Here is a 23743-nt window from a genome sequence, read left to right as displayed (position 1 = left end):
TGGATGCTGAACTTTTTCAGAAAGTGCCACTCCTCTGCAAAGTGACTGCACCATTTTATGTTCCCAACAGCAGTACAGGAGAGATTCAGGTCTACACAAACCCATCCATACTTGGTAAGACCCAACAAGCTTAACATTTCAAGGGAAGGTGGACTTAGGGAGGCGCCAGCGGGAGGCAACATCAATGCAGACAGCTACACGGGCCTGAAAACCGGAGGCCGCGACAACCGTCGCTGGGTGGAGGCCCAGTAAGTTCCACCCACTAGGCCAGCCCGAGCGCGTCTGCCACGCCCTGTTGCGCTCCGCGGCGAGAGCGCGCGATAGGATTGGCTCTCAAGGCCCCGCCCCAACAGGTCCCGGCGCAGGGTGACCCGGAAGCAGTTGCGCCGGCAGCGTCGCGCTGCGTAGTTCCCTTTTCCGGTTGGCGTGGTCTTGCGAGTGGAGTGTCCGCTGTGCCCGGGTCTTCACCATGAGCGTCCCGGCCTTCATCGACATCAGTGAGGAAGATCAGGTGTGCTTCGGTCTACGGGTGCCGCCACGGTGGGGTGGGGGATGTCCTAGTAGCGCAAGGGACCGCTGCCGAGCCTGGGCGGGGCGGCCGGGCGGCCGGGGCTGACACCCGCAGCTGTTCTACACGCGAGAATGGGGAGGCCGGTGGCTGGGGCGCGCGTCCCTGGCTTCGATTCGCACCAGCTCGCCAGCCGGCGGTCCCAGCGCGGGGCCCGACGCTTCACCGCCAGCTCCCTGGTGGGCGTCGGGACTCATTTCTGACTACATAGTACATGTAGACTGATTAGGAATGATGTCTGCTTCCGTCCGTCAAATGCAGCCACATTCGGAGTGGGAGGTGGCGAATCTGTAGTCAGCATAAGCAAGGAAGGGAAAAGTAATTTTGTGCTAAAGATCACAATGCCGGGCCGGGCGCGGTGGCTCACGCCTGTAATCCCAGCACTTTGGGAGGCCGAGGCCGGCAGATCACGAGGTCGGGAGATGGTCATCCTGGCTAACACGGTGAAACCTGGTCTCTACTAAAAATACAAAAAAATTACCCGGGCGCGGTGGCACGCGCCTGTAGTCCCAGCTACTGCGGAGGCTGAGGCAAGAGAATCGTTTGAACCCGGGAGGCGGAGTTTGCAGTGAGCCAAGATCGCGCCACTGCACTCCAGCCTGGGCGACAGAGCGAGAGTCGCTCTCAAAAAAATAAAAAGATCAAAATGCCGGTATTACTGTGCGATCACAGGCGAAGACGACCCGTATTTTACGCTTGCTTTCTATTCCTACTTGTATGAGGGTGAGAGTTATTCTGTACCCCGAAAGTATGGTATCAGTTCAGCTCTTAAATTCTGTGAGGCATACACCTCATGGACCATCCTGATATTTTTAAATTTCCCGTTTGGCGTTTGCTGTTTGGTATACAGGGCTGATGGTTCTCATTTTCCCCATAACAGAAGTTTAACCTTAGTTGGTGGGGGTTGAACACGACATGGTATTAAGTTAATTTTGTATTACTGAAAATTCTTCTGTGAAGTCCTAACTTTGTCGTTTTATTTCTGTTACTCTGCGAACACGGAAGTAACTTCCAAATGATTGGATATCATATAAACTTCGCATGGAAGTTTACTTGTTTAAGACAACTTACAGAATTGCGGGAGTGAGTTCCCCCTCTCTCCTCCCCCCGCCCCATGGTAGGAATGCAGTTCCGATTCTCTGAAGAGCAAAGTAAGAAGGGAAAATGCGAAAGGCAGAGAAAAGGTCAAGGATGGGGAGGGGGTTAAGCACAGATAGGAAGATATGAAAGACAGAAAAAGATACCTGATTAGAAATGGAAGCATGTTACCAACAGTTGGCTGTTAGGTTAACTGAGAAAGTGTTTGGATTTTTTTTTTTTTTTTTTTTAACATACAAAGTGAATAGAGGAAGTTCTTGTCATTGATCCTATCTTAAAGTGTCTTTTCTCAGGCTCTGCTTCTGTTCTTGTAACATCAGTTTCGCTGTAGACAGTCCTTTCAGGGAAATATGAAATTGCTCAGGATTAGTTTAACTTTGGTGAAATTCTCAGCTTGATTAGAGTTAAATGGAATTCTTAATCTTTTTGTTTTCCTTTGCTTATGCTGCTTCCACAACCACTTGTGGCAGTGAGGATGACAGAAAAACAGCAAACGTGGTTGAATAGTTCTTAGAAAAAGTTTGCTGTGTATCTGTTTCCTCCATAGAGAAGCATGAAGCATGATTTCTGGTGGTATTTTTGTTTTCTCTGACATGGTGACAGTTTGTTTTCTTTTTTTAATTTTGCTTATAATACCAACTCTTCTATGAAGTTACTGTGTTCTTGTTACCTGAAAGGATAGTACCGTCAGATCTGCAGGTTTAATACTTTCCTGAGGCAACTAAATATACTTGGCGGTTTAAAAATCTTGATGGCTTTGATTTTTTGGGGGGGGAGGGGGCTTGGTCTAGAAAATGTAATGCCTGTACATTTACTAATGGTATCCTTTCATCTTCCTGTTGCACATCCTCATTTTATTATCTTTAAAGCCAGGCTGGGCACGGTGGCTCACGCCTATAATCTTAGCACTTTGGGAGCACGAGGCCCGTGAATCACCTGAGGTCAGGTATTCGAGACCAGCCTGACCAACATGATGAAACCCTGCCTCTACTAAAAATACAAAATTAGCTGGGCCTGGTGGCACATGCCTGTAATTCCTGCTACTTGGGAGGCTGAGGCTGGAGGATCGCTTGAACCCCGGAGGCAGAGGTTGCAGTGAGCCGGGATCGCTCCATTGCACTCAATGCTATTGCACTCCAGCCTGGGCAATAAGAGCAAAACTCCATCTCAAAAAAAAAAAACTGCATTTGTTTGGCTGCCATAGATAAAGAGTCCCAGAAGAAAAATGGAATAATTGTATGTAATTCGGTAGTAGGGTAGGAAATGTCTAAGTGACTGAATGTGCTATCGTAGTTGTGTTTTTATAGGTCTGAAGATGCATGCTGACTCAGATATGCATTTTTAATTTTAAGAGATTAGTTACATAACAGATCCAGTTCGTTGTAATTTTAAGGCAGCATTCACCACATTGCCCTTTTGTGAACCAAAATGCTTATCTCAAATAGATTCTCAACTAATTAACAAATGATTACCCTTTTGCCAAGGTAATGTCTGTAACTTTTCTAGTAGCTGTGGTTATGTGTGTACTTGAGAGCAATACTATTGTTCATTTCTTTCAAAAAAGTGAAATCTGCCAAGTCAGATTGATTTCTTCTCCCCAGCAACCACACCCCCACCAAACCCTTTGGGTTATATTATCAAAAAGATTTTTGCTGTGTGCTGGAAGTCCAGCAGGGTGCAGACTACACGAGAGAAATTCTGAAGGTGATCCATGGGGGCCGTAGCGTGTCTAAGGAGCCACTGGACCTCATGGAGGAAAACCTGTGGCTCTTGTGGGATTGCCAAGATGGACGAGGTGAGGGAGGAGTCTTCAACATCATTTGAAATAGTTGTTGAACACAGTATTTGCATTTTAGTTTTTCAGAAAGAGGACAGAATTTGAGATTGTGCTTTGTGGTTCGTAGTCAGTTTTGTAATAGAGCAATCCTCAACAGGCTGCTGAGCTTCGTGCTTATCTGAAATCTAAAGGAGCTGAGATTTCAGAAGAGAACTCGGAAGGTGGACTTCATGTTGATTTAGCTCAGATTATTGAAGCCTGTGATGTGTGTCTGAAGGAGGATGATAAAGGTTTGTTTTTAATTTTTTTCTAATATTTCCTAATAAAATCTTTTAAATTTTTCTTGTGAATTATACAGTCGTCCCTCATTATCTGAGGCAAGGAGGATTTGGAACCCTCAGATACAGAAGGCTGACTGTATTTATATGTTTTGAATTTCAGACTTCAGGACTTTTAAATAGATGGGTAGTGGTTGTATGTATTTTGGGGGCACAGGTGATATTTTGATACATGTATGCAATGTGTAATGATCAAATCAGGGTAATTGGAATATCACACATCTTTTCTTTATGTTGGAAACATTCAACAGTTCTCTTCTAGCTCTTTCAACTATACAATACATTGTTAACCAGAGTCTAAGCACTGTTGTTTTCAATCTTACCTTCACACATGCTTTCAGTTTGTGTAATTTATTACACCTATAAAGTAAACCTGTTTTGAGAAAACCTCTATTTTATACACAGGTATATTTCTTAAGTGTTACTACACTAAATGCTGATAGTCTCAGAATAAAATGAAGAAAAAAATGAAGCTCTTTCCTGTTCATAAGTTTCAGATTAATATCAAATGAGATACAATTTCAAGTAATCTAATAGCCACTTAATTATTAGGCCAGTTTCCTGTTTATTGAGATAGAATGGGAAATTTTCAGACTTGTGAGTTCAGAAATCTCTAGTTAAGATTTAGAGATCAAACTTGGATGCTGATTTCAGCAGCACATATACGAAAAAATTAGACTAGATTTGGGATATGATTAATATCTGTAATACTTAAAAATAACTAATTCAAGCAGAGAGCTGACAGCTTTAATTTCTGATTTCCTATATGTATATACAAAGTTTTCCTTAATTAAGAAAGTATCCTAGCCCCAAATCATACCAGTAACTTCCAAATGATTGAATATCATGACAGTAAAAATTGAAACTTTATATACATGTAAATCAGTCTCTGTTTTTACTAGTTAGAAACCACATCATAGGCCAGGCATAGTGGCTCACGCCTGTAATCCCAGCACTTTGGGAGGCCGAGGCAGGTGGATCACAAGGTCAAGAGTTCAAGACCAGCCTGGCCAATATGGCGAAACCCCGTCTCTACTAAAAATACAAAAATTAGCTGGGCGTGGTGGCAGGTGGCTGTAATCCCAGCTACTTGGGAGGCTGAGACGGGAGAATCACTTGAACCTGGGAGGCGGAGGTTGCAGTGAGTCAAGATCGCACTACTGCACACCAGCCTGGGCAACAGAGCAAGACTTCATCTGAAAAAAAAAAAAAAAAAAAAAGAAACCACATCTTAGGTATCAATTTCCTTTCTCTTTAATAAAATATACAAGTTGCTTTCTGAATGCAAAAGTATCTTATATTTGATGGTCTTCATTGTATTAAAACACTGGAAATGCATATTTAACTAGACACATTGAGTATTGTAGTATCACTGTTAATTGTGTTATCCATACTTGTGTAGATGTTGAAAGTGTGATGAACAGTGTGGTATCCCTACTCTTGATCCTGGAACCAGACAAGCAAGAAGCTTTGATTGAAAGCCTATGTGAAAAGCTGGTCAAATTTCGCGAAGGTGAACGCCCATCTCTGAGACTGCAGTTGTAAGTTAAGATCTGAAAGAAACTTGGTTTTTCAAGGTGCTTTTTTCATGTTACTAACTTTTAATGGTGCAGAGCAGGAATTCTGAAACTTGACTTTCAGCTGTGGCTCTTATTAGCTGTGACCTTGGACAAGTGGCTTGACCTTTCTGTGCCCTAGTTTCCTCCTTTGTAATATGAAGTTGTTAACGGTACCTGCCACAGGTTTGTGGTGAGAGCTAACCTCAACTTAAAACTGGTTGCTGATTTCAAACATTGTTTATTTGTTTGTTAACCAACCAGGTTAAGCAACCTTTTCCATGGGATGGATAAGAATACTCCTGTAAGATACACAGTATATTGCAGCCTTATTAAAGTGGCAGCATCTTGTGGGGCCATCCAGTACATCCCAACTGAGCTGGATCAAGTGAGTTACTGTGTGGAATAGTTGTTCTGCTTATAAGAAATGTACTTTTTTTTTTTTTTTTTTGAGACGGAGTTTTGCTGTTGTTGCCCAGGCTGGAGTGCAATGGCGCAATCTCAGCTCACCGCAACCTCCACCTCCAGGGTTAAAGCAGTTCTCCTGCCTCTGCCTCCTGAGTAGCTGGGATTACAGGCATGCGCCACCACGCCCGGCTAATTTTGTATTTTTAGTAGAGACGGGGTTTCTCTATGTTGGTCAGGCTGGTCTCAAACTCCTGACTTCAGTTGATCCTCCTGCCTTGGCCTCCCAAAGTGCTGGGGATTACAGGCGTGAGCCACCATGCCCAGCCAGAAATGTACTTTTATATGTTATACTTTTATATGTGTTACTCAGCTTTCTCCTTTTGTCAATCTCTTGCAGGTTAGAAAATGGATTTCTGACTGGAATCTCACCACTGAAAAAAAGCACACCCTTTTAAGACTACTTTATGAGGCACTTGTGGATTGTAAGAAGAGGTATTCAAAAGTAATGAACTAACTTATAACTTAACAGGCAGTATAAGTAGGTGGGGATGTTTTTTAAAGAGAAGTAGGGCCAGTAATTTTGCTTTACTCTGTTCTCCACAGAGTTGCTATAAATCTATTTCTATAAATTTGACCTACTAAGTTAAAGATAACTATGAAGATTAAAAGTAGTTTTCCCTCATCTTCGAACTTTTTAAAAAGTGAAATTTGGCTTTTTTTTTTAAAAAAAGAAAGGATGTGGGGCCTTTCCAACATGGGCTTCAACCTACTACTGTAGCATGAGCTTGGTGAATGTGGTGAAGCATCTCATCAGTTTTGGATGGTGCAGTGGCAGACTACAAAAAACTTTGTGTTAATGTAAATATTCTGTCTCTCCACCCATGTCCTTCCTCTTGCTTATCACACCCTAGACATAGCGAGCCTATGTCAGGTATAAAAGCACCATACTCTTTGCCAGTCTGGACCAGGAGCTGGCACTGGTTCTTGTATAGCCCGTGTACTAAGAATTGTTTTAACATTTTTAAATGATTGAGAAAGAAAATCAAAGAAAGAGTAATATTTCATGATATGTGGACATTATATGAAATTCAGATTTCAGGGTCTGTAACATTGGTATTACATCCGTGTCTATTCATTTACATATTGTCTGTGCCTGCTTTTGCCAAGAGTTTAGTTACAACAGATACCATATAGCTTGCAAAGCTTAAAATATTTACTCTCTGGCCCTTTACAGAAAGTTTGCCTACCCCTTGTCTAAGTAGTCTTACTATAGTCAGCTTCATTTCTCTGCCAGAAACACCCCTCTCATATTTCGGTTAGTGCGTCCCTTTTACAGCACCCTCTACTTGTATCCTAGCGTTTAACACCTTTAGTTGAAAGTAAGGTTGTAGGCTGAGTGAAGGCAAGGAACCTCATCTGTTAACCATTGCATTCCCAAGAAGATAGCACTTATTGGGCACTGAGTGGATAAATGCTACCCACAGTAGGGAACTGGAAGGGGATACTTGTTTAAACATGACATTTCTGACATTCTGCCGATCTAAATGTTGAGAGTTGGTTTTCTTCTTTAGAACACATAAAATACATATTTTAATTAGTAAAATTCTGAGATTTTGCCTAGCAGTTAAGTAAAAATGCTTCAAGTTTATGGGTGCACCCTTCATGACTTTATTTATATTGGTGGTTGATGCACATGGTGTTTGTTGTGCTTTTTTTTATTTGAGTTGGAGTCTCGCTCTGTCGCCCAGGCTGGAGTGCAGTGGCGTGATTTCAGCTCACTGCGAGCTCCGCCTCCCGGGTTCATGCCATTCTCCTGCCTCAGCCTCCTGAGCAGCTGGGACCACAGTTGCCACCACCACACCCAGCTAATTTTTTGTATTTTTAGTACAGACGGAATTTCACCGTGTTAGCCAGGATGGTCTTGATCTCCTGACCCCGTGATCCACCCGCCTCCGCCTCCCAAAGTACTGGGATTACAGGCATGAGCCACCGCACCCGGCCTGTTGTGCATTTTAAAGGGTGATACTGGTAACTGAGCCCTTACATGTCAGACACCATGCTGTGTGCTTCAAATGGATTAAAAAGATTTCTTTAGCTGAGAAGATGGAAGTATACTGTGGTTGCTAAAACTGGAAAATGACTTGCACCTGTGCTTACAGTGTGGCACGAGATAACTAATGAGTAAGATGTGGTTTTTTAAAAGTTTTTCTTTGAATTTTTATGGTTAAGTCATTATACTTTTTAATTTTTATTTTTATTGAAAAGTTGAAAATGGCTCAGTTTTTTATTCCTGATACCACTACACTACCATAATTTACAGGGCAACATACCTGATGTAATGAAAAGAAAAAGGCAAAGCTACAACAGATAAAAGACCTCAGGAATGTACATCTAATTGACACTATACTGCATTAATCAATAGTGCACTTTTTGCAAACTGTGGCTATGACAGTCCTGAACAAGAAGGCTTTCCTGTTTAAGCTGCAGTAACTTTTCTGACTGTGGATCATCATTCCTCTGTGGCAGATTTGTACAGTTCCTCTAATGCATTTGGATGATTGCCCCAAAGTAACTTGCAGCTTTTCTGACTTCTCCTGGCTTGCACACCTGCCAAAAACTGTAGCCCTTTTCTGCGGTTTTTAGAATCTTGTGCTACCATATTTACCACCATAGAGACTGCCCAAGCTTTATCCACCAAAACTGCCCCCTTTTGTGCGTGGGTCCGTAATTTGATTGTCATTGTCCACTATAATATCCAAAATCATTATAGTTCCTGCCACCACCATAATTACCACTCCCCAAATTACCTTCTTCATTGTAACCATCATATCCTCCACTGCTGCCACCATATCTACGACCACCATACCCGCCTCTACTATCAAAACCAGGACAACTGCCATAGTTGCCACCATCACCTTCAAATCCATTATATCCAGCAACCCCTCCTCCATAACTACTGCTGCCACCACCCCAGCACCATAGCCTCCTCTTGCACCAGAGCTTCTACCCATGGCCAAAACTACCATCTCCAAAGTTTCCTCCACAACTCATAAAGTTGCTAGATCCACTCCACAACTGCATCTGTTGTTTAAAAAGGGCCCTTTTCACTTCACTAACGCTTGTTAATAGAGTGTTATTTCTGAACCACAATTTTATCATGATCATCAAAAGTTACAAAAGCAAATCCTGTCTTTTTTCCACTCTGCCTGTCCTCCTGTAACTTCTGTGGTTTCAATCTTGCGATACTTTTCAAAGTAGTCTCTCAAATTATGTTCTTCTGTATCTTCTTTAACATCACCAACAAAAATTTTCTTCACTGTTGGATGGGCACTGGCCTTTACAGAACTCTCTCTAGAAACAGCTGTCTTTGGTTCCATTGCACACCTCAGCCTTGTGTTGTTGAGCACACATTGCTGCATCCACCTCTTCAACACAAGAGTAAGTCACAAAACCAGAGTTTGTGGAACTTTTGTTTGGGGGTCTCTGATTACCACACAACCTGTGAGTGTGCTCCATTTCTTAAAATGTTCCCTACCATCTCTAGTTTCAAAGCTCAGACCACCAATAAACACTTTTTTCCAGCTGCTCTGGCTCCCTTGGATCGTGGCCTCTTCCAGGTTGAGTTCAGTATTAATTTTTTATTTTTAGAGACGGGGTCTGACCATGTTGCCCACACTGGAGTACAGTGGGTATTTGGCTGTTCACAGGTGCAATTGTAGTGCACTACAGCCTTGAATTCCTGGGCTCAAGCAAGCCTCCTGAGTAGGTGGGACTATTGGCATGCGCCACTGTGCCTAGGCATTTATATCACTACATTTAAGATGCGGGTTACCACTTAGCCATGCAGTGGTATTTCTGAATCTTAGCAAACCTTAGTTTTGAAAGAACTTTTAGATAGCATTTACCATTTTAAAATAAATGATACAGTTCCTGCTGATTTTGCGCAGGCTAAACTCAGATGTGGGGAGTAAGTATTTTTAGAAAATGAAAAAAGGAAAAAAAAATCTCTTCCTCCTAGTTAGCAAAGCTTTCTATAAGCTGAAGATTCCACAGTTTAAAGGAAGTCTTGAGGAGTAAAGATAAACATTTTCTAAAAATCCAGTTGAATGACTGCATTTATTTATTTTGCCCTATTTACTCCAGTGAAACTGATGTGTATAACTGTAAGAATAATTTAATTGGAAGCGTATCTTAAGTAGAGTTATTTAAATATTTGGTATTTTCTCAACTTCAGCCATACTGTCCTAACAGTTTCTGGGACACAAAACTTTTTTCCCGCCTAGGGCCTTTATACTTGGTCTTCCCTCTGCTTGGAAAGTCATCTTACCCCATACTTGGTCTTCCCTCTGCTTGGAAAGTCATCTTACCCCACCTTTCATGAACCCAGCTCTTTTCATGGCCAAGAAAAGGATATTTTACATCCTTTTGGTCTCAGCTTACATGTCATCTCTTCTGAGGGAGACTGTTTTCTCACTGTACATAAAGCGGCCTTTCCGTTTTCTGCCCTTGTTGCTTTGATTACATCACCATTTATTTCCTTCATAGCACTTATTAGTTACTTTTCCTTAGTTGTTCATCTTTCCTACTAAAAGGAAAGTTTCATGACTTTTCCCATAGACAGGGACTTTGTCTCTCTTAGTCACCATTATAATGTCATCAGCACAGTACCTGCCTCTTAAAAATATTTTTAAATGAAGGAATAGCAGTAATACTTTCAAGTTCCTAAAGCAATATTTCTTTTTAGTGATGCTGCGTCAAAAGTCATGGTGGAATTGCTCGGAAGTTACACAGAGGACAATGCTTCCCAGGCTCGAGTTGATGCCCACAGGTAATGTTAAACGTTACTCTAATGAGGGTTTGACAGCAATGTAGAGGTGAGCTACAGTATTAAATTATGTAACTGAAATCATGTTTGCAACCACCAGTAATCCAGAGCCATTTGATAGTGTGTATTTCCTGGTGATTCTAATGTAGATACTAAAATTCAAGGTTTGATATTGGAAGAACTGTGGGTTGAATATGAAATAGCTGCATGGTGTTTACTGGGTGTGGGTATTGCTGGTATGGGGATGATGATCCCAACCCAAGAATTAGAACTTAATCTTGGGCCAGTTGACCCTAATTTTAAGGTTATAGGTGGAAAGTTGATGGCTTGCCAGAAATTAACCCATTGCTAATGAGAATAAGGGCTTTTAACAGTCTTAGATCTAACTGGTAACAAGAATAGAATCAGTTTTCTAAATCTGTGTAATAAGGATTATTAAACTTCTTTATATGGTCATTGCTTTGTGTGGACCTCTACATGATAGGAGTTGATAAAAAGGGAAGTTGGTGGTAAAGGTCCTTTACCTTGAGGTCGGACTGCCTCCATTCACATTCTTACTCCACCTCTTAATTAGCACTTCTGAACTGCTTCATAGTTGATAAATGGGGCATAGTAATACTGTTTGTCTCCTAGGTTGTTGTGAGGAATAAATGAGATGTAAGGCAGGTGAAGCACTTAGTGTCTTGGCATATGGTTCTGCTGCTGCTTGCTATTTGATTACCTTGGTGCTTTCTCTCCAGCTATGTTTTTATCTACAATTAATATATTTCATTTTGTTAAAACAGATGAACCTGATAAATGTATTGGTCTGTCTTAACCCAATCCTGTAGCTTTTTTAATGTTGTCTATATGTTTTGGGCTGTTAGATATTTTGCCAAATTAAGTATATTTTATGATCTGCAAAAACTCAGTGAAAAGCCAGGATTTCAAAACCCTGAGCTTATATTTTTGTTCTTTAATTAAGGTGTATTGTACGAGCATTGAAAGATCCAAATGCATTTCTTTTTGACCACCTTCTTACTTTAAAACCAGTCAAGTTTTTGGAAGGCGAGCTTATTCATGATGTAAGTAGTTTATCCTTTAATGTGAAAAAATGTTCTCCTTTCCTAAAGTTTACATACTGAAGCAGGACTCTTTTTCTTTGCATTAATAAAAGTGACTAATGGCAAGATATGGAAAGATCAAGAACTATGTATTCTTTTTATATCAGGAACAGACATATTTAGGACCAGCTTTTCTTCATCCACTGAACACAGTCCTATTCTTCCTCCCTTTCTTAATTTCTTTTTTCTTTTTTGAGACAGAGTCTCACTCTGTCACCAGGCTGGAGTGCGGTGGCACAATCTTGGCTCACTGCAACCTCCGCCTCCCCAGTTTAAGCGATTCTCCTGTCTCAGCTTCCAGGAGAAGTAGCTGGGATTATAGGCACATGCCATCATGCCCAGCTAATTTTTGTATTTTTAGTAGACACAGAGTTTTGCCATGTTGGTCTGGTCTCCAACTCCTGACCCCAAGTGATCTGCCCACTTTGGCCTCCGAGAGTGCTGGGATTACAGGCGTGAGCCACTGCGCCTGGCTACCTCCCTTTCTTTCATCTTCTCACTTACTCACCATTATAGACTTAGATAATACAAGTTTCTTTTTTATTGCATATATATTGTTCCTAGGCCCACTTAGGAAGATAAGTCTGATATTTAAAAACACATGAACATTTTTCAAATGCAAGTATAAATATATTTTGGACTGTTGTGCATCTGGACTATGCCATTAGCCACCATCTTTCACTGTGGATAATTTAGAGCTCAGTGTATTTACTGATTATTTCATTTTAAAAGTGAGCCATATGAAAGCAGATGGTTTGGTAATTTGATGAAACAATGATATTTCTGCCTTGAACAAAATGTAGGAGTCAGTATCTTTAAAATAATATTTACAATATCTTACAATATCTTAGAATATCTTACAATAAATCTCAATTCTGTATTGACGGTATCTTTTTTGTCTCTTATCTGTATAGCTTTTAACCATTTTTGTGAGTGCTAAATTGGCATCATATGTCAAGTTTTATCAGAATAATAAAGACTTCATTGATTCACTTGGTAAGTTTTGGGATTTATTCTTTGAGGCACAGAGGTGGGAACATGCTACACTAACAGTTATGTACTATGTGGTCCAGCAAGTATGGTTATGGCCTTATTTGTAGATTATCCTAAAAGGAGTCATGTGTGATAGAACAGCACAAAAATAGGTAGACAGTTTAAAATACTACTTAGAATGAATTGAGAATCAGAAAACAAGAAGGTGTAGGAGGTGGCATTTGTGATAAAAAGAGAATGAAACTGGGAGTATGAAAACAACTTGGGGCCCGGCGCGGTGGCTTATAGGTGTAATCCCAGCACTTTGGAGGCCGAGGCGGGTGGATCATGAGGTCAGGAGGTCAAGACCATCCTGGCTGACTAACATGGTGAAACCCTGTCTCTACTAAAAATACAAAAAATTAGCCGGGCGTGGTGGCGGGTGCCTGTAGTCCCAGGTACTCGGGAGGCTGAGGCAGGAGAATAGCTTGAACCCAGGAGATGGAGGCAGAGGTTGCAGTGAGCCAAGACTGCGCCACTGCACTCCAGCCTCAGCAACAGAGCAAGACTCCATCTCAACAAAAAAAAAAAAAAAAAAAAAAAAAGGAAACAACTTGGCACTTGTAATCTTAGCACTTTGGGAGGCTGAGGTGGGTGGATCACTTGAGGTCAGGAGCTCAAGACCAGCCTGGCCAACATGGCAAAACCCCGTTTCTACTAAAAATACAAAAATTAGTGGGCATGGTGGCACATACCTGTAGTGCCAACTACTCAGGAGCCTCAGGCAAGAGAACCACTTGAACCTGGGAGGCAGAGGTTGCAGTGAGTTCAGATCGCACCACTGCACTCCAGCCTGGACGACAGAGTGAGACTCCGTCTCGGAAAAAAAAAAAAAAAAAGAGAAAGAGAAAATGACTTGGACCCTGTTTGTCTTATTTAAGAGCTTGCCGAACTTTAGGCCCTTCCAGCTCTTCTGTACCATGATTCTTTGAAGTAAAGTTATATCAAGAATCGGGTGCTTGGAGAAGATTGAAGAAATAGTTCCATTGGTACATTTGTTTTTAAAATTTAGAGATGGAGGAGTGAGCAGAAAAGCAACTGAAAGAATTACCATTACTTTGATCATAATGGTAACTTTCAGAAATGTTTTAAGAGCTGATAAAATTTGATGATTAAAGGTACTTTATTAAGCTAAACATTATTCTTAAAATAATATTGTTTCTTTGTAGAAGACCTTATTCCTTAGATATATGGTGATTTGTATTTTTGGTCCCTTTTTTTAAGCCATAGCCACAGAATGGTAACAAATAGTTTTTTCCCCCTCTACTATAGTATTTTATGCTTGGATACCCCCGCCATTAACAAATTACAAAAGTATGTAGTATTGCCAGCTAGATCTGAAAGATGGAACTAGAAATGGAAATGTAATTTTATGTGATAGTAAGACTTTTCTAACTACAGTTTGTTGAAAACAGCATAGTCTTTATTATTTTTATCATTGAATTTTCTTGTCTAGCATATCAGTTCAGTAAATGTTTGTCAAATTGAATCAGATCTTATTCATCCTTATTGAGCAAACCCTACATATGTTCAATATTTTAATTTCCTTCTGGAGCATGTTTTTAACATATTAAAATACAAAGAGAAAACTTAGAAAATCTGCAGTTGAACAGGTTTTAAATGTTGTAAACTACCAGTTTCTTTACACTGGAGTCAACTGTGAAACTAAGGTGCTTTGTTTTCCTACTAAGCAATAATCAAAACACATTAGAGATTGATTATATTTTCCATATTAAGACTGAATTTTTTTTGTTTTTGAGACTAGTCTTCCTGGTTCTTGAGGATACAGATGAATGTATGGTCTATTTTGAGTCTTCAATTTGGTAATCATTAATGCTTGTCACCTGTAAATTGTGCACCTCCATTGGAATTCAGGAAGATTGACTTATTCTGAACATAGTAAGGCATTTGAAATACACCAAGATAAAGTAGATGTAAGTGTGTTTGTGTAGAAAGCTTTGCCAGGTGCACTAGACCCAGAAAACCACATTCTGTCCCAGTTAATTTGTTTTGTGGCATGAAGCTATGTGATGGAATGTTAATGTCAGCAACCTCTTTATTTACACACCAAGGAAAAAGGAGTAGTAATTAACACTTTGACACTCCCCCATTGATGTGTAATTGACTGTTTCAAAGGAGCACTGGTTCATAAGCTATTGCATGCATTAGAATTGGGTTTTCTATATTGCAGCATTTTAAGACGGGTCAGTGACAATGCAGAAATTGCTCAATGATGCACATTTTTTTATTACTGCATTAAGGTTTTGACATATTAGTAATGAATAAATGTTTCCATCAAATTAGATTTTTTATAACTTTAAAATTGAAATATGACACAGTACACTGTGACTTCCTCTTTGATGGTTGTATTTTAGTTTTATGAAACAAAGCACAGCTTCCTACAAAGTCTTTAACTCATACTTCACTGCCTTAGTAGTTTGATTTTTCAGAACAAGAGTCCTAAGGGTTTTAAGTTTGGTTCTTTGTTTTAAAGTTACTTTAAACACCAATTTAAAGTGTTTTTAGATGCAAGTTTTCACATGTAAAATAGATAACGGTTTTATGGCATTCAGCCTAGAAATAATCTTCATTCCTCTGATAAGTTTTTTCATTTATGGTAAGATTGTAACTGCAGAAAAGATGAGCAGTAAAATAGATTTAATTTCAGGAGTATTTAAAATAATAGAAGTTTCAGAAGTTTCTATCACTTTATATTGAAAGAGAGTTGTCTATGCCAATAGAACTGAGAATGTTAAGGAATTTTTGAAAAAATCTTTAATACTAATTCATTGATAGGAAAAAATTCATAACATTGCTAATTTATTGTGCCAGCTAGAATTCAAATTCCTTCATTTGCCTTACGTTTCTTGAACATCTGTGCAAATCAGTATTCTATTAGAAATTTGTTTATATGCTTTTCAGAAAACATCTTTATATTGTGTATATTTTTATTTTAATTGTATAATTAAACATTTATTACAGCTGAAAGCCTAGTGACAACTATCTAGATTCCACAAGTTGCAATCGGTTTGTCAGAACATTTTCCTTTATTAACACTGACAACTTAGGCCAACAGTAGCATTATCTTGTGTCAACTGAATTGCCCTAACATGTCCACATGTAATCTGGTGTTATCCATTTGCTACCTTTTGCTTCAGAAAGTTAATCGGCATCTAATTTGCATTGTTAATTAGGGTTAATGTGCACTAATTGATTTCTTATGCCTGTAGATTTCCATTAAACCCAGTTAGCAATACTTACTTGTGTACCTCATTCATTTGAGTTATGGTGATCATGTTTTTTGTTGAATCTGTGCCAAATAGGAAGCCTGTATCATAATTACAGCTAATTAACAGATGATCATGCCCTATGTTAATGGGCTTCCCTAATCTTCCACTAATATATGAATGTTATAAATTTAAAATTTATTTATGGAGTGTTTAGAGAGAGAACTTTTTAAACAATACAGACTTGAAGCTCTGAATTTATTAGAGGGCACTTGATTGATCATTTGCTGATTTTACATAGTTTAAAAGTTCAGAGAAAAGGAACATGTAAATCTAGATTAGTTTTAGAAACTTAGTTTTATAATTAATAAGTTAGCATCAAAACAAGTATATATGATACTGTGTTAGAATTCTGCTCCTACTTAGGACTAGGTTATATATTTAGGATTCCTAATTTTTAAAATTTCTAGCCCTTTATTTTAGAAATGAACCTATTCTAGGCCTAGCACTGCTATTTTTTGACTATAAGTCACCATTTAATCTCTTTGCTCTTGAGTTTTGTTTTTAAAGTGAAAGGATCAGGACTGGGTAATTCCTTAAGTTTTCTTCTAGGCCTAACACGTTGTTATTTGAATAATTACAACATCATGTTTCATTAGAAATTATAATGCAAAATTTGAATTATTTGTGCAATTTTCTACTTTTGTCTTATAAAGAACAGGTATCACTGTTAATGGTATTCTTTAATTATATCTAGTACTAACTGTATTGGCCTATAAATGTTAAATGACACACACACTTCGACAGTTTTGGTTTGTAAGTAGTTTTGATTTTTAAATAGTGACCTGAAGCAAACTGGAATGTTTTCATAACTGAAAATGTTTGTGAAAGTATTTTAAAACTTCATGTTTACCAGTAATAGTAACACAGAAAAAACTAATGCGTAGATAAGAAATCCTCTGTGTTTAAATGAAGAGCTATTAGTGTGAAAAATAAGCTTAGGTAATTTAACTAAATAGAAATTGTTCTTATGAAATGTACTTTGTAGATTTTATCTCCTAAAATGTATAACTATTTAAAAATGTAAAATGTACAAAACTTTTAGGGTCTAAAAATAATCATTTTATGGCCCATTCTTAACTTTGAATCTATCACCTATGGTACTATAGAAAAATTGTTTTTAATGCTCTGTGGAGTCAGTTTATGGTTTGTAAATGTAAGAAGCTTTGTCAAAATTGTTCTATATAAGTGCTCAAACAATAATTTCCACAATTACAAAAGTAAAAATAATGTCCACAGCTTAACATGAGATGTAATTGTGCAGGTCTTTAATTAGTATGAACACTCATCAGGCTTCACTATTCTGTTATCTAGGCCTATTACATGAACAGAATATGGCAAAAATGAGACTGCTTACTTTTATGGGAATGGCAGTAGAAAATAAGGAAATTTCTTTTGACACAATGCAGCAAGAACTTCAGATTGGAGCTGATGATGTTGAAGCATTTGTTATTGACGGTAAGGCAGATAGAACATTTTCATTTATTTCTAGAATTTCTCATCTACTACATGGATCATAGTAAGATTTTTATCTGGAAACTGAGCCTTACACAACAAAGATTTGTTTGTAGCAGATGCGTATTTAGTAGATTAGTGGATATATTTGTTGTAGGGTGAAAATTTAGTAGAAATATAAACTGCTATATTCTATCCCTTGAAATCACATAGAACAAAGATGTTTAGGCAACACACCATTGTGGTTAAGAGCGCAGATTTTAGTATTAGACGTGGATTTAAGACCAGGCCCTTCCTTTGTGAAACAGGAATATAGGGATTCATTTGTGGTTGTAAAGATTAAATGAATTAATACAGGTAAAGCACAGTGCCTGGCACATAGTAAGTGATCTTTCAAGTGTTAACCATTACCAGTTTTTTTATGATTAGCCTAGAAACAAGAACTTCTTCCCCAACAATTAGATTATAAAGCAACTTAACTGCTCAGGAATTTTTTCTGAGCTTTTTAAATTTGAAAGTTGGGATTATGCAATTAAGATTAATAAAAGGTACAGAACTATTGACCTTTTTTCCCCTAATGCTGTAAGTCTTCTATGAAGAAGTAATAACTTAGTAGGAAATTAGTTTATTTCTCTGTATGAGATGGTAGGGGAAGAACACCTAGAATTCTTAAAAAAAAAAATAAACAGCAAAAAACTGTATGCAATATTTATTTAATATAGATTGTCCCAGCAGCCATAGGACAAATGCATGACCTTTCTTCTGGTTGCCTCATACTGTTTTGCTTATTAGATTTAAACAGTCAGTGTGTAATGTTGGAAAACAGTATAAAGTTTTATTATGGCTTACTTGGTCACAGTTTTCATACCTTAGCTAGTTTTCTTGGAAATTTTCCATATAACATACAATATAAAACATCTTTTTTCAGCGGTAAGAACTAAAATGGTCTACTGCAAAATTGATCAGACCCAGAGAAAAGTAGTTGTCAGGTAAGATATTTAATGCTTTGCAGCATTTTATAGAACGATTTAGTTTGTTCCGATTATTTCACTTTAGATGTTTAGAGAACCAAGGTGGTGTTATCAGTTGACTGTAGTTAAATAGTTGCTATTTATCATAATTTTATTAAAGTTCAGACTGAATGTGATTAGCTTATTTAATGAAAGAGTCCTATTTTCCAGCACATTTCATTTAATGGCTGAGCATTGGCTAGAATACTAATGACTTTTATGTCTGCTTTATATAGTTGTTCAGGAGAATTAGAAGGCTTAGGATCAATATGGTAAAGATTTTTTTAAAATAATTATGTAATTCTTAAATTCTCTTACAATTCTAAATTAGGTATATTTAATCTTGCTTTTAACTGGATTCAAATCTGTAGTATTATATATATGTCTCTTACGTATATTTAATCTAGCTTTTAACTGGATTCAAATCTGTAGTAGTATATATATGTCTCTTACGTATATTTAATCTTGCTTTTAACTGGATTCAAATCTGTAGTATTATAAAAGAATACCAGAGGCTAAAAGGTTGACTAACAAACACTGTGTTTAATTTTTCAATTTTTAGTCATAGCACACATCGGACATTTGGAAAACAGCAGTGGCAACAACTGTATGACACACTTAATGCCTGGAAACAAAATCTGAACAAAGTGAAAAACAGCCTTTTGAGTCTTTCTGATACCTGAGTTTCTATGCTTATAATTTTTGTTCTTTGAGAAAAAAGCCCTAAATCTTAGTAAAACATTATAAACTAAAAAAATTTGCCAAGTCTGGACAGTTATTGTCTCAAATTTATACTAAAATCACAAACTCCAGAGGATATGAAGTAATAAGTTACAAAGGGTCACAATGTCTGTCATATAATACATAAATTCTGTTCTGTAAAAAAGGATATTGAAGAAGCAATGAGCACTTTAAAGAAAGGATAATATACAGAGGGAAGACAGAAGTAGAGTAATACAATTTCTTCACATTAGAAAAACTTGGAAAAGCGAAGACAAACTGTAGAGCTTTGAATACAACAGTCATTTTATTCTAGTAAAAACTATACCAGAATTTCAGTTACATAATTTCACTACTGAAAGCACTTATCTGCATTATTTTAATCGGTTGTCTTTTTCCAACATCTCTTCTGCTTTCCTTTTTTTAGGCTGGTTGTCATTTTCTAAACTTGGTAAATTTTCACTTTTATTTAGTTGATTTATAATGAGGCTCTGCCAGTCATCATCACCAGAAGTATTTTTAGTCTTGATTGCCTGCAAATGGCTTTGTAGCGGAGTTGATATCAGAGGTTTTGTTTTCACCTAGGAAAGATCAAACTAATTTTACCTTTGAAATTATTATACAAAAGGCTTTAAAGAGTCTGTAAAGCCTCTGCAGTTATGAGTATGTGGTAAAACCACCATCTCTTGGCTGATTTCCACTACCTTAGTAGTTCTGGCACCAGAAAACTATACAATGTGAATATGTAGGCTTATGTAGTAGATCTTCAAAATCTCTAATATATAATGGAAGTAAAGTGTACAAAAACTGCCTTTTACTACTTCATGTTTCCTCCCATGCTTCAGAACACCATTGTTGAAGAAACAGGAAGGAGCAGTGAGATATTTGGAAGTTGGCATGTTTTCAAGACACTGTATTGGGTAATTTTTAAAATAGTGTGTTAAATAACTTTTTCATTTTAAGGTTCTTTTCTGATGTTAAAATACTTACTGGAAATGTAGAAAATAGAGTAAAGTAGAAAGAAACTAAAAATCATTAGTAATCCCTTATCCAGAGAGGCTTGTTGACATTTTGGTATTATTTGCTGCTAGCCTTTTTTTCTATTTTTAGCCTATTCGATCATTCTATAGAATTTTATGTATTTTCCTCTGTGAGCAGTTTCCTAGGTCGTTAAAAACAATTGTCTATGGCTGCACAATACTCCCTTTTATGGATTTTTGATGTATCTCCTACTATTGAATGTTTGTTTCCAGTTTATCCCTACCAAAAATTAATTTGAGTTAATTTCATGCAAAACAATCTTTGATGTTTTTGAGAGATTCCCAGATAAAATTTTCTCTTCAAAAGGAATACTGGGCCAGGCACTGTGACTCATACCTGTAATCCCAGCACTTTGGGAAGCTGAGGTGAGTGGATTGCATGAGCTCAGGAGTCGAAAACTAGCCTGAGCAACATGGCAAAACCCCATCTCTACCAAAAATTAGCTGGGCATGGTGGCATGCGACTGTAGTCCCAGCTCCTTGGAAGGCTGAGGTGCAAGGATCATTTGAGCCCAGGAGGTGGAGGTTGCAATGAGCCAGGATCGTGTCATTGCACTCCAGCCTGGACAACAGAGTGAGACCCTCTCTCAAAAATAAACAATAGATAAAACAAAAGGAATACTGAATTGTTTTCAAAATAACAATTATGGTGGGCTTTTTTTTAAGATAGGGTCTCACCCTGTCACCTAGGCTGGAGTGCAGTGGCACAATCACAGCTCATTGCAGCCTTGACCTCCCTGGATTCAGGTGATCCTCCCACCTTCACCTCCTGAGTACCTCGGACTACAGGCATGTGCCACCACACCCAGATAATTTTTGTATTTTTTGCCATGTTGCCCAGGCTGGTCTCTCTTAACTCTTGGGCTCAAGTGATCCAACCACCTCGGTCTCCCAAAGTTCTAGGATTACAGGAGTGAGCCATACTGTATTGTGTTTTAGTTGAAAAGGATATACACGTGTATTTTAGAAATATGGAACAGGGTAAGAATTACATTAAAATCACCCAGGATCCCAACCACCATTAAAGAGTTTGTGTAAATCTTCTGTTCTCTTTTCTGTATACACTTTTTAAATATTGGGGTCATATTTTTATTGGTTTATATGCTATGTTAAACATTTTTAGCATTTCCTCCTGTTCTGACGTCTGTTAAGAGGATAGCTCCATCATATTCTGTGTTCTGCAATTTATTTCTGGACATTTAAATTGTAAGAAAATGGTCACTGTTAACTAGGCTGCAGTGAATATCATTTGTTCATAAATCTTTGTGAAGATCTTTGGGTACTGCCTTAACATTAAAATCTTTTTCAATTTGACCAGTCAAAGTGGCATGTTAGTAACATTGTCATTTTCAGTGTTAGATTATGTAGTACTAAGTTTATTTTATCTTATTTTTGAGACAGCGTCTTGCACTGTCACCCAGGCTGGAGTGCAGTGGCACCATCTCGGCTCACTGCAACCTCCACCTCCCAGGTTCAAGCGATTCTTCTGCCTCAGCCTCCTGAGTAGCTGGAATTACAGGTACCCACCACCATGCCCAGCTAATTTTTTGTATTTTTAGTAGAGACAGGGTTTCACTATGTTGTCCAAGCTGGTCTCCAACGCCTGACCTCATGATCCACCTGCCTCAGCCTCCCAAAGTGTTGGGATTACAGGCGTGAGCCACCGTGCCCGACCTAGTAACACTTTTTTTTTTTTTTTTTTTTTAATGAACTTAAATGTTTAGAATGGTAAGTTCATGGCTCCCTAAGGAGTGTTCCTTTTGGATTGCTCTCTTTGGCTCCCTCCCTGAAATCCTATAGTCAGCCACTAGTCCCCTCAGAGAGTTTTACCTCTGATCTTTGGGGTGATTCTTTGTTCATATTTGTCTAATTGGCTTTGTTCTTCCAAAAGTGTCTGCACAGGACTGCTAAGAGAACCTAGTAAGTCATTTAATTTTTCTGGGCTTCAGTTTACTGATGAGCTTCTTTTAGTTCCCAGATGCTATTACTGGAAAGAATAACTAGTAATGGATAAAAATGTACATAAATATTTCCTATTTTGCCATCAAAATGCTAGGTTCATTTTGGTGTATTTGGCATCCAAGTACAAATTAACAGTTTCCCAAAATCCTGATTCTTTGACTTTTTTATCTTGATGATGGAAAGGAAGGACACGTTTACTTGCCTTAGTTTCTTTCCCCTTAACTACCCACTTGCTGAGAGCGGTAGGAGCAGGAATTGGCTTTAGAGAAACAAGATACAGTGTAGATTAGCTAATGTCTGCACTTAACAAAACTTGTCCTGTTTAACTTACCTGAGGGTTCTGCAGCCTACTGCAGTAATTTTAGTTCTAGCTGTTGTCAGATATATTGCCTTGTATCTTCGTTCTTTCGCCTCCTATTCTTTTTAGAAATTTATCACCTGTTTCTCTTTCAGCCTGACTTACAAGATCTAATTTTTGGCCTAAAAATTTCCCCTAGCTTGGTACTAGTCCTTTTATTTCTGCCTGTGATTATATTTTAAAATTTAACTTAAATGAATCTAATTCATTGGATATAAAAAAAAAAAAGTAAGTGGCTTGCTTTGCTTACTCTGGTTTTCCATCCTCATTCCTGGATATAATCAAGATTGCAGTAGGCTAACAACCTAATGCCGAAAACAAGAATGAAAAACATACCATCTTTTCAAGTTACTTTGGACCCATAGAGAGAAAGTGGATTGGTACTTAATACCTTCCCTGAATTTAACAGAATTGATGTGGACTGTACATAACATATGTTGAAAAATAAAACTATTTTTTGGCTATAAGTCTTCATAAAATTCATTTATAACAGAGGTTGATAAACTTTTTCCAAAAAGTGCCAGAGTAAGTATTTTCAGCTTTGTGGGCCAAATGGCCCCTTACAACTGCTCATTTCTCAGTGCCATGCCAAAACAGCCTTTACAATATGCAAAGGAATGGGTGTGCTTGTGGTCTATTAAATTTATAAGGAGACCTACTTTTAAATTTGCCCCACATTACATGATAATTTGCAATCAAGCTTTAAGCTGGGACAATGAAGCTTACCATAGTACTTGGCACATAGTAATAAGCACTTAGAAAATGTCTATTCAGCCAGTGAATTGAGTTTGTTTTATATGCATCAATCTTTCAGAAGAAACATTTTTTCTATTGTGAAAGTTAAGAAGGTATAATATAGCATTTGACTAAGAGCCACAATATCTAGCCTAGGTCCACCACATATTGTGTCTTAATGACCCTGGAAAGTTATTTCACACTTATGTCACTGTTTCATCTGTAAAAAAATTACCTTGTCAATGAAAAAGTTAAAAATTCTATAAAAATAAATTCTTTTTTTTTTTTTTTTTTGGGACACTGTCTCACTCTGTCACCCAGGCTGGAGTGCAGTGGCACAATCTCGGCTCACTGCAACTTCAGCCTCCCGAGTAGCTGGGACTACAGGTGCCTGCCACCACACCCGGACAGTTTTTGTATTTTTAGCAGAGACCTGGTTTCACCATATTGGCCAGGCTGGTCTCAAACTCC

General features: G+C 38.1%; 2 protein-coding genes across 7 annotated transcripts in view; one reads left to right on the top strand and one right to left on the bottom strand.

The window, feature by feature from the left end:
• Positions 1-401: 401 nt before the first annotated feature.
• EIF3M (eukaryotic translation initiation factor 3 subunit M) lies at positions 402-23004 on the top strand. Of its 4 annotated transcripts, none has more exons than XM_032166324.2 (11): positions 402-511; positions 3601-3733; positions 5184-5322; positions 5602-5725; positions 6143-6237; positions 10490-10573; positions 11535-11634; positions 12588-12669; positions 17307-17450; positions 18376-18436; positions 19020-23004. In XM_032166324.2, exons 1-11 carry the CDS (start codon positions 470-472, stop codon positions 19138-19140), a joined length of 1125 nt encoding a protein of 374 aa, XP_032022215.1. In that variant the 5' UTR covers positions 402-469; the 3' UTR covers positions 19141-23004. The 4 variants fall into 4 exon arrangements, with proteins under 4 accessions (XP_032022215.1, XP_032022216.1, XP_058302401.1 ...); XM_058446418.1 differs by lacking the exon at positions 402-511 and adding an exon at positions 628-747; XM_058446419.1 differs by lacking the exon at positions 402-511 and adding an exon at positions 1271-1291.
• CCDC73 (coiled-coil domain containing 73) overlaps positions 19552-23743 on the bottom strand; it is a 180291-nt gene continuing 176099 nt past the window's right edge. For all 3 annotated transcript variants that reach the window (XM_058446414.1, XM_058446417.1, XM_058446416.1), the window contains one exon: positions 19552-19758. In XM_058446414.1, the coding sequence (XP_058302397.1) occupies positions 19552-19758 (207 nt within the window). The remainder of the gene's footprint in view (positions 19759-23743) is intronic.

Source organism: Hylobates moloch, unplaced genomic scaffold, assembly GCF_009828535.3.
Source record: "Hylobates moloch isolate HMO894 unplaced genomic scaffold, HMol_V3 SCAFFOLD_11, whole genome shotgun sequence".
NCBI classification, from domain to species: Eukaryota; Metazoa; Chordata; class Mammalia; order Primates; family Hylobatidae; genus Hylobates; species Hylobates moloch.
The sequence above is the reverse complement of the archived record's forward strand: the minus strand, read 5'-3'. Positions and strand labels throughout refer to the sequence as shown.

What these genes read in the sequence shown, in the direction of transcription:
- EIF3M (XM_058446418.1), top strand. Translation starts at nt 643, where the DNA reads ATGGGGAGGCCGGTGGCTGGGGCGCGCGTCCCTGGCTTCGATTCGCAC. An exon ending in CCATCTCTGAGACTGCAGTT is followed by an intron (nt 5,323 to 5,601) that starts GTAAGTTAAGAT and finishes TTAACCAACCAG; the next exon opens with GTTAAGCAACCTTTTCCATG. An exon ending in AGACTTCATTGATTCACTTG is followed by an intron (nt 12,670 to 17,306) that starts GTAAGTTTTGGG and finishes TCTGTTATCTAG; the next exon opens with GCCTATTACATGAACAGAAT.